Here is an 11,390-nt window from a genome sequence, read left to right as displayed (position 1 = left end):
ATCTATTATTGATAATTTTTCCCGTTACCTAGAAATGATTCCTTTACCAGACCAAAAGGCGGAGACGATCGCCTCGGCATTCATGAGAAGGTGGATTCTAAGGTTTGGGGTACCGGTCAAGGTTCTCACGGATCAGGGTGCAAACTATATGTCCGATTTCTTTAAAAAGTTGTGCGAACTAATGAAAATTTCCAGACTTCGCTCTTCTCCTTACCATCCAGAATCAAACGGGAAAGTGGAGAGGGTACATAGAACAATTGCTGGTATACTTAGCCACTACGTTAACGACAAAAACTCGGACTGGGATATGTGGGTCCCGTACGCTGTCCTCTGCTACAATACAAAAATTCATCGCAGTACAGGCTTCTCGCCTCATGAAATCGTTTTCGGGCACGTCATGAGATCTCCCTTCGAGTACTTTGAACCGACATTGGGTCAGTTTGACAATAAGTATCTTCAGGGATTGAAAGAGAAATTGGAGACATTACGGAGTAGATGTGAGATCAATGATGCGCGCGCTCGCTGGGAGAGGGCGGCGGTTTTTAACAGGGGGACGAAGGACGTGGTATATGAGTGTGGTCAATACGTCTACCTGAGTGACCCGTGCACGAAGACAGGTGGAGCGATAAAATTCCATTACCCGTGGAAGGGGCCCTACCTAGTGACGGAAGTGATTCCCCCGTGCAACGTGCGAATTCAACTCCCCTACAGATCTCTTTTGGTGCACAAAAATCGCTTAAAGTTGCATTTAGGTAATTTGCCAACTCTAGGTTTTCCCCCGTGTGGAGAACGTCGTCGAGGAAGACCACGGAAACACCCCCCCACCAAATCAGCGGAAATTGTGCGTGGCCCAGCAAGCCCAATAGGAGACACTCCCTTTTCCCATATTCCCCCTCGCCCTGGTGTCATGTCCCCCCGATCCCATATATTGGCCGAGTCGGAGAACGAAGAACGGTGGGAGGAAATGAGTCAGGTGTCGACATCGTCATCGGAGGGCGGAGAGAGGCAGGAAGCGGCGATCCAAGAGTCTGGATCGCCAATAGCCGAGAGAGAACGAGCAATAGAGGCCTCCACGCCGGAGAGCACGGAGGAGCAGAGATACCCGTCGACGACCGAGTCGCAAGCAGCTGCCCGGCAAAGGAGCCCTTATCTCCTGAGGCCCCGACCTACCCCTACGCCTCCAGAGCCGTTGGGTGTACGAGAGGGCACTCCCCGTAGAACCCCAGCGAGCTGCCTACCCAGCGAGAGCAGTACTCTAAGAGAGTACGCTCCAGTGAAGGCCGTGAAGAAGACGCCAGTGCCCTTGCTTCTCCCATTTCCACACCCCGTACGCCAGCACATACCGCGGAAGGCCGCGGAGACAGCAGAAGTAACGACGCAGATGACAACATCCTTATCTCTCCAACCCATCCCGCCCGCTCTCCCTATCTTTTGAGGTCGCAAACCGGACCGTCCTCAGAAGGGAAGACGTAAGTGTTAGTGCTTCGGCCGAGAGAATTGTAAGAGAAGAGAAAGCGTAGAGTTCGCATTAGAGCGTAGAGAGAAGAGAAGGAGTAGAGCTGTTTGTTGATATCATTTGTTGTTATCGTGTGCTTGTTAAGTGGGGCCGCTGTGCACTTTTTTGAACAGCTGGCCGAGAAAGTCATTTAAGATTTGTGAGTAAATTATGTCTTTTCGTGGAACGAACAGTTTTCTTTATAGTATGTTACGGAATTTTGAGTTTTCAGTATAATCTACTGTTTGTAATTTTTATGGAGCTGTGCAATGTTAAAAGTGAAAATCTTTGGTTATGAGATGAATTCTAATTAGTGGGAGACAATCAGGATATTTTCATGCTTCTGATTATGTTTGGGTAGAATTTCAATGAATGGACATTAACAAAAGGATGCATTTGCAATGCAGTGTTTTTCAATCTTACGTATAAAACCTTATTTCTCTTTCTCTCTTTGTATTTGCTATTTTAGTGTTTTGCTGGAGGATTTTGTTTTGACTAATTAGTGCCTTGGGGACATATAATGTATTTAGCCTCTGTGTCATCACCGAGTCCACCCATTCCAAGGCTCCTTGTATTTTATTCTTTGTGTTCTCCATTTCCATGTACGGCTTTTTCACAGGATTCAATGGGTGAAGCAGACGAGGCCTATAATCAATTAGATTAAAGGCAGTTTGAGGGGAGAGTGATGTAAGAGACAGAAACAGCAGAGTCACTTCCGTTCCCACCCTTTTCACGTCCCAACCCATCACCTACACTCTCTTTCATATTCCTTCCCAAGTTTCAGTCTTTGCAAAGAGTCGGATCGCTTTACCTCCGCGTATCCAGTGGCTGCTCCATCCTCCCGTGGGAAACTGCAGAGCTTGGTGAAAGAAACACGATGGCTGAGGAGGGAGAAGGAGGAGGAGGGGAGGTCAGCGAAGGCGGGCTGTGGAGAGGCGTTCGTCGGTAGTCGGACGCGTGACGGCGGAGTATGTAACCGAGGACAATAATAAAATCATCTCTCCGTAGCCTATGAGTTTCCTTTCAAAAATCCCTGCCAATTGATCGGCGACACCCCTTAGAGCATCCGGGGGTCTTACACTAATACACAATTTTGATAATGATAAAGCGGATACTTAAATCAAAATACTGTTGAAAACCACAATTACTCAAAACCGGCCGTAATATTCCGCGTCCAGGACTAAAAATTGCCTCCTAATTATTAACACATATCAGAAGAAATTGAAGAAATGCCGCTACTAAACAACTTACTCTTAGTACATGATATCCTTCGGTTCCTCCTCCAGGAATGTCAACGCTATGAGAAGCACCCATCACAGTTGATGATAAAAATTCCTTTTGCCAATTTAACTGGGCAATTAATGATTATTTCACGACTTGTATAAAAAATTCACCAAGGAACAGTATCCTCCATCAAACGTGGCACGCACTAAATGTCGGGAGGTTGCGTGAATCAAGCCCTTAGCAGCCCAAACGATAGGTCATACGAGCAGGAACACCAACATGCAATATATTACTTTTTACAAATTAGTATTAAAATAAGCATAATACTCTATTATATTAAATTAAAAAGTATTTCGTTAGTATAAATTTTAAATTAATTAACTATAACAGTTTGAAGTACAGATTAAATCAAATTTTTTCTTTCGTGAAAAATTTGTAAAGTTGGACATCATAATTATTGTAAATATATTTGCCTCCCCTGTAAATATACATTTTAAGGGCAACATCTGACGAGGCGAAATACATTTGTGCAGCTGCGATTTCATGAGTCATTTCGGAGAGGTCAATGCATTGTCCATGGAAGACTGATTCTATAGTCATACAAATTTTAAGTTTAGAATTTGAGAGAAACGATGAAAGATGAGGGTTTATCATTCAATAAATACTAAAAACCCCGTATAGGCAGAAAAAATATTTCCCCTTACAAAAATGCTATTTACTTTGATGATGCTAAATTTGAGAACTTGAGCATTTTTTTATAAAAAATTTTCTATCAGGTATTTTAGGTGCCATATTTAGTATTATAACTAGTTGAATTGATATCTAACTAAAATCAAAATGAAATTTTAACATGAAACGGCTTTTATCCTTCCGAAACGAAGTATTCTAAGTTATATTGGAGAGTTTTATCAAAAAAAAATTGAATCTAAAAAATAAAGGTTTCTTCCTTATTTTTATCTACAAACATTATATTTAACCTTCGCCAACGATTTATATTTTCACGATTGGCATATCTTCCTGCCGCAATTTTAACAATACATGATATTTTTTTACCCATCATCTCCTACTTATCGTGGATTATTTATCATAAAAATATGCATCATATAATTAGTTCACCAGTATTTACCAATGCTGGACATAAATGAACTACTTATATCTTCCAGCATTTATATGCAGCGGATGCAGCACCTTTGCTCACGAAAATCACATCCGCTAAAACATACCGCCCCTACTAATCTTGCGACGTGACAGTAGGAGTCCAAGATCCAGCCAAACCAAGCGGAGTTTTCTTTTATAGCAGTGGTATAAGCTCCCAGCCAATCAGCTGTCTTCTAGTCGTTTCGGGAACGGGATGGTTTCCTATAGTACAGTTGGCTTCTTTTCTTGAAGTTGCAGTCTAAGCATTGCTTAGGTTAGGTACTAGGTAGGTAAGGAAATGTGGGAAGGTTTAAGGGCAAATTTGGGCATTTTATGACGGGGTTTATTTGGAATAATGCAATCCCAAAGATTCTTTAACAGTTCATAATTTGTTTTGCCAAAGGAATATTGAAAATTTTCTACTGCGGATTTAAGAAATGTTAAAATTGGTGTTATGTTGAGATCTTTTCGGATTTGTCGGTTGCTGATGAACCATGGGGCTCTAATTATTTTTCTAAGAATTTTATTTTCGCAAGTCTGAATTCGCTTCAAATGGGTTGCTGCGGCATGAAGCCAAACTGGAGAGGCATATGTTAAAAGCGGTTTAATTGAAGAATTATAAAGTAAAAGCTTAGTTTTTAATGCAAGAGGAGAATTCGATTTCATCAGTGGAAATAGAGCAGCGTAGATTCCCTGCGATTTCTTGATTGAAGACTGGATGTGACAAGCCCAGAGAGAGGTGTTCATGAAGTGTAACTCCGAGGTATTTTACAGTTGAGCATTTCGGAATACGCTTATTTCCGTAGTATACATCGTGGCCTTCGCCGGCTTTCGGTCGTCTGGAGAAAACTATGTGATTGCATTTGTCTGCAGCATTGACGCTGAGTTTCCACTCGGCTGCCCAATCTTCATATTCGTCCAGGTGGTCTTGGAGAATGTCAGTCGTTTTATGCGGATCGGATCCCTGGGCCATTAAGGTTGCATCATCGGCATACTGATAGAGGCAGGTTTGAGGAAGGGAAGGGGTATCATTCACATAGAGGTTAAACATGATGGGGAAAGGATGGCACACCGGAGGAAATGGGATGGAAAAAGGATGCAGAGGAATAGATTTGGACAAAAAAGGATCGGTCGGAAGAGAAGGATTGGATGATTTTGATTATGTAAGGAGGAAGGTTGATATCGGTTAATTTTTGGATAAGGCCCAGGGTCCATACGCGGTCACAGGCAGCTTCGAGATCCAGCAGCACGCAGTGGGAGATCAATCTGGAGTTGAAGCCAGCGGTGACGTCTTCCACCAGTCTCAGGACTTGATGAGTGGTTGAAGTGTTGCTGCGGAAGCCGGTTTGCTCTGGTGGGATGATGTTGTTTTCTTGCGCGAAGGTGCGTAAGCGAGAGTGAATGATCGATTCCAACAGTTTTGATAGAGTATTTAGCAAACTGATCAGACGGCATGAAGATGGATTTGAAGCCGGTTTATTCGGTTTGGGAATCATTATAATATTTGCAAATTTCCACGCTGTTGGGAAGTACGAAATTTTTAATACATCGTTGAAGAGACGAGCCAAAATTCGAAACATAATCCGAGAAACCGAGACCAAATGTGAGTTGAAAATTTTTCATGTGTTGTTAAAACATACTTGAATATTTAAATTAAACTTTATGACTTATTTCACAGTAATATGGATATTTCAGAAGAGGTGATTAGTCGACTCATGAATTTGCAGAGGAAGGAAACATTCTTACAATCAAGGGAGTTGGCTGAAAGTGAAAATTATTTCGTGGTACGAGTAGGGAGAGCAAGAGGAGAACTAACTGCGTATATTAGTCATAAGGAGGAGGAAAGATGGATTAAACTACCAAAATATTTAATTTTAAAAGCAGGATAGGTAGAATTGTTAAATAAAAACATTTGCGGGGCTGTTTTCAAAGAAAACTTGTATATAACATTATGAAAATTACACCCTTAATTACACCCTAGAAATATCTAATTGTAGGATTAAAAACAAATACAATGATCAAAACATATGAATAGAAAAAATCTTACATGCATAACAGACCTTTCCGATCGAAATGAAAATGACATTAATCATTGATTCGTGTATTACGTTGAAGGAGGAACATTTTTTTTGTAATAATTGTCAAAAATCTTTGAATAAGGATACCAGTGTACCATTACAATGGACCCTGAATAACTTGGGGATCGGGTTGTTGTGGTGGCTAGAGTGTTGGCTTCGACTTATCGCCTTTGTTTACGACTTACGGAAACGACTTATCGCCGGCTGCCGTTCCCGGCACACGCCGTTAAATTCAGGCCACTTTCCAACTAGACGACTCTCTGAATTCACGGCGCCGTGTCGTGAATGGCGGCCAATGGAAATTCGTCGCGTCGGTGAGCGGCCAATGCAGTGAAAAAAACGGCTTCATTATGCACCTCGAAAAACAATTTTGTGGAGAAGCATGTGCAGAAGGAAGAAATTATGAGAATCGCGTCTGCGTTGGTGAAAATCGCCCATGAATTGGAGAAAATTCAATTTCCTCAACAAAACACATTCGAGGAAATAAGGCGACTTGTTTGTCTGGAGGATGTCTAAACCGTGTTCACACGATGTCTATAAAGTAGCCAAAAGGCCATGAAAATCCGAAGGTCGAGTTAATAAAATTACTGGAGTGCACAAACTATGCAAAAGCTCACCCTCTACATAGGGTTAACCCTTTCGCAAATAATGACGAAAATATGCGGCAGGACGTTTCTTGATACAGGAGACAAAAGGCAACAGAGATTTTCCTACTCAGGCGAATGAATGCCGAAAATACACGTTTCCTTGCTCTCCTCCTTTTATGACATTCGCAAAGTCTTAGTTCGGGACCCAACACAGGCTGTAACTGCTGAAATCTGAGAACATGAACCTAGAACCCTCCTCGTCTTACGTTACCCCTCTTTGTGGCTAGGGACCACAGTCATAACATTACTCATTCAGTTAGTTTGCGAAATAAATATGCATATGCTTCCTTCTCAAAAAATTTAAACTAAGAATTGAATTCTTTGTCTTTTAAGCAGCGTTTACAATTTTTAAATTAAATTCTACCATAAATATTAACTTATATTTCAATTTCAGTATAAAATCAACATGGAAATTGTTAATGCATTAAATTCGTTAATGCTGATGGTAGAGCTTCATTCAAAATTTTAAAATTCTCAGAATAAAACGAGTAATTCAATTGGAAGTCTCCAATTCACGTGCAAGCAACAATCATCCATAAATGTAGCTAATTCACACAAACAAAGCATGAGTTGACAGCAAACCAATGCCGTTGGTAGGGTCATAAACTGCGAAAGGAGGGTGACCAACTACCCTCGGAGCCCAAGATAATGCGAAATCCCCAGTGGGAAGGATCAAAAAAGGTTGGTGTTGAGAGTATGTGATTATCTGCAAGACCCTTCTTAACAAATGTCCAACATAAATGCTCCATACAGAGAAGACAGAAGTCTCTTGGGGCGCAGTCCTGCATTCATGTTAAGGAGAGAGCTCCACCATTTTGAAAGGGTTAAGGAAGTTAAAAATGAGCCTCAAGAATATTCACGAGAGTACTTTTTTTGATAAAACCACATCTGCAAAACATGACCTCTAAAGCAGCTGCTGTAAAGTTAATACCTGTGCAGATGGCTGAAAAGGCACCAACCATACTTAGTTCTCTTATGGTGGAAGACATAAGCAGAAAAATCCGTATTTGAAAAGATCTCAGTTTTTGATCCCCAAGAAGTTCCGACTACAGACATGAACCCTGGCTTAAAGACAAAAAATTCATGGCCTGGAATCAATGGAGACAGATAAGTTGATGTTGGGGTTGGGAGAATTACAGAAATTATTACAAAAGTAAATTACCAGGGTTAAGTGGACATAATTAAAGCAATCCAGGAGCTCAAATATCTGAGAAATCGATTGCATCTAAGTGCCTTTAAGCAATTTGGATACCCTTAGCAAACGTGGACTGAGAAAGATTTCTTTCCTGCTAAAGCACTGTTTCAACAAATAAGAGAATAAAACAAATAGAGTTAAAGATTTCAACTTGGTCACAATAGCAATATTACATTTGAAATAGGGTAGTTTCCTTCATCAAAGAAAACGAAAGGCATTGATTGCGATTCGTTACCCACCATTAGTGTATTCATAATACACAAATTATTTCGTTTAAGAAATACCGGTTTAGACGAATGGCAATGGTCCATTTTTATCCTCATTTGAAAAGGGTCAGATTGGCGCCCATGCGATGCCACTCCACGTGACGTCACAGGGACCTAGTTTCTATAGGAGAAGATAGGAGTTATACATCGTCTGAGGTTACCAATGCATCCATGAGGCGCAGAGCTCGGGGAAACATGTCTTAATAATCACTTATTAAAACTGGCTAAGGTCGGAAAGTTTTCCTCGTTTGATAAGGTATTAATAATCCTTATTTAAGACAAGCGCTACCAGGCAGCAGGGTACTCAGCTACCCGCTAGCAGCCTGCGTTGTATCAACGCTAAGCCTCGCCTCAAGGTCACCTCACAGGGTGGCACCGGGGACCAGAAATACGTCGTACGGAGAAATTTCCTGGCATTCATACTTACGCTTCGCGTTTTCGCGCGCTTGAAAATTTTCACTTTTCATTTAATCGCGAAAAATAGATACCGTCATTTAAAAATCTAAAAGCATGAAATACGTACTCCAGTAGGAGTAATAATCTTTCGATCTAGGCAATAAAAAAATTATAGGAAACCACCTTATTACGGACATTTAAAAGTAATTTCTCTCTATGTAAGCTAGATATATGGATACACAAAGGATAAAATATGTAAAAATAGGTGAATTCAGTCAATGCTCCATGTATATTACATATTGCTTAAATCATTCCCGGTCAATAATATCCTAAATTTAGGGCAATGGGTGGGCCACTGGAAGGATGGCTCTCAACCAACATCAATTTATTTTGCCATTAGAATAACACCGATTTCAGGGCAAAATAACATCGCTTTTGGAAAAAAAATAACACCACTTTTGTCTATAAAATAACCCTACACATCAATGACCTCAATCAACCATATGTTGATAAAATCTCGTCAAACAAATGGTTGTCATTGGGTGAAATTTATGGAGAAACCGAAGAGTTCATGTTTGCAATAAAAGACCAGGTTATACGAACAAAAATTATGCAAAGTACATCCTGGGTGATAAAAGCATAACAGATGACAAATGTAGAAGATGTTTTCAAGTGGCTGGAACAATCCAACACATTATATCTGGCTGTAAGATGTTAGCTAATACAGAATATTTAAGTAGATATAATCAAGTTGCATAACTTATCCACCAAAAACTGGCCAACCAACACAAGTTCATAGATACCAAGACCCCATACTATGAATACAGCCCTAAAACAGTGCTTGAAAACAGCGCATTTAAAATTTACTACAATAGGGTAGTTTCCTTCATCAAAGAAACCGAAAGGCATTGATTGCGATTCTATACCCACCATTACTGTATTCATAATATAAAAATTATTTCGTTTTAGAAATACCGGTTTAGACGAATGGCAATGGTCCATTTTTATCCTCATTTGAAAAGGGCCAATTTGGCGCCCATGCGATGCCACTCCACGTGACGTCACAGGGACCTAGTTTCTATAGGAGAAGATAGGAGTTAAACATCGTCTGAGATTACCAATGCATGCATGAGGCGCAGAGCTCAGGGAAACATGTCTTAATAATCACCTATTAAAACTGGCTAAGGTCGGAAAGTTTTCTCCGTTTAATAAGGTATTAATAAACCTTTTTTAAGCCAAGCGCTACCAGTCAGTATGGCACTCAGCTACCCTGTAGCAGCCAGCGTCGTATCAGCGCTCAGAGCCTCGATCAAGGTCACCTCACAAGACGGGAGGGGGAACCAGAAATACGTCACACGGAGAGATTTCCTTACCCGTCGCGTTTTCGCGCGCTTGAAAATTTTCACTTTTCATTTAATCGCAAAAAATAGATATCGTCATTTATAAATCTAAAAGCGTGAAATACGTACTCCAGGAGTAATAATCTTCCGATATAGGCAATAAAAAAATAATAGGAAACCACCCTATTTGCCTGTACAAACAGATAAAAATATAGTAAATAATAGACCCGATATAATGTTGATCGACAAGAAATACAGAACCTGCATCATTGTTGATATTGCTGTGCCACTGTTGCATAACATCGAAAAGACAATAGCCCGAAAAATAAATAAGTACCATGAATTAGCAATAGAAATATAAAGAATATGGAATATGGAACAGGTTTATATAGCTCCAATTGTCATCTCAGCTACCGGTATCATCCCAAAACATATACAAAATAGTTTCAAAATACTCAACCCTCATCCAAATACGTACATCAAATATCAAAACGCTGTAATAATTTCAACCTGTCAGATCACGAGAAAATTTCTCAATGCTATTCAACAGTAAAGAGTTGCCTTGGTGAGAACCCGTGCTCTTTACACTAAAACAACTCAGTAGAAACTGAAGAAAATTTAAATGAAAATAATATTAATTAACTCATTTATTGCTCTAGGAGTTTTAACTCATTTAAACATAAAAATTAATAAGGTGGTGCAAAGTAAAATTAACATAGTAATAAACCAATCCCAAAACAAATAATAGAAGTGGTCATATGCATTGCTAATAATTGACATATACGTACAAGGTTAGAACAATTTTCTAACAACCTTTTTCTAACAGAAAACGAACATACCAAGAAACAAATAACACAACTTCAAAAAAGGCAATTTAGCGTAACAAATGAAAAAAAGAACTAAATTGCTACTTCTCACAAAACAATAGGTATTTATCACATCAATGAGTGGATAAATGAAATACATGATCAGTATTCTTGGGTCCCCAGAAAGTAAGTGGGTAACAACCTTTTCCTAAATATTTCCTGTGATGCACTGTCTTTTACCTGTTTCGGCAAATTGTTCCACAGCTTTCAGACAACAACAGTAAATGATTTCTGAACTGTAGCTGTGCGGAATTGTGGGGCATGCAAAAAACAGGGGTATTGTCTTGTAACAACATTAGTGTGTTTACAACTTGGGAGAAAAAGATCCTTTAAATACAGAGGGCTACCATATTTGAAGAGATTGAACACAAAACCACCCATGTTATATTTTCTCCTTGATTTAAGATCAAACCAGGACAGCTTTTTAAAGTGGAGTGCTGATCAGAAAACCAAGACTTAGCAGACGTTTCCAAATCGCTATGCCATTGTAAAATATGCAAACCAGTGCGACCATTTATCAAAAAAGAGAATATATGTGAAGAATTCCAGGTAAGAAGAAATAGAATGAATTCTAAAAGAGTAGTTTTTAGGTGCAAGATCATCAAATGTCCCTGCAAATGGTGTTATCTTAAGGCCTGTTTACATAGTACATTAACCCGTACAAGTTAATGTCTAAATTATGAACATGAAAATGCACTGTGTATTCACCCAACTTGTGCGTTTGCATGAACAGAAAATAGAACCTG

General features: G+C 39.8%; 1 protein-coding gene across 2 annotated transcripts; it reads left to right on the top strand.

Annotated features, from left to right (window-relative positions):
- The first annotated feature begins 559 nt into the window (after window positions 1-559).
- Window positions 560-2,502, top strand: LOC124167960. 2 transcript variants are annotated; one of them, XR_006866798.1, is made up of 2 exons: window positions 560-1,655; window positions 2,115-2,502. XR_006866798.1 is itself a non-coding variant. In XM_046546031.1 (2 exons), exon 1 carries the CDS (start codon window positions 908-910, stop codon window positions 1,433-1,435), a length of 528 nt encoding a protein of 175 aa, XP_046401987.1. In that variant the 5' UTR covers window positions 560-907; the 3' UTR covers window positions 1,436-1,469; window positions 2,115-2,502. The 2 variants fall into 2 exon arrangements, 1 of the variants encoding a protein (XP_046401987.1); XM_046546031.1 differs by having other exon boundaries at window positions 560-1,469.
- Window positions 2,503-11,390: the final 8,888 nt, after the last annotated feature.

This window comes from Ischnura elegans, chromosome 11 (genome assembly GCF_921293095.1).
Source record: "Ischnura elegans chromosome 11, ioIscEleg1.1, whole genome shotgun sequence".
In the NCBI taxonomy this organism is placed as follows: domain Eukaryota; kingdom Metazoa; phylum Arthropoda; class Insecta; order Odonata; family Coenagrionidae; genus Ischnura; species Ischnura elegans.
Note: the sequence above shows the minus strand (reverse complement) of the source record. Positions and strands in the feature narration are given on the sequence as shown.

Coding starts and splice junctions, on each gene's coding strand:
- LOC124167960 (XM_046546031.1), top strand. CDS start 908: ATGTCCCCCCGATCCCATATATTGGCCGAGTCGGAGAACGAAGAACGG.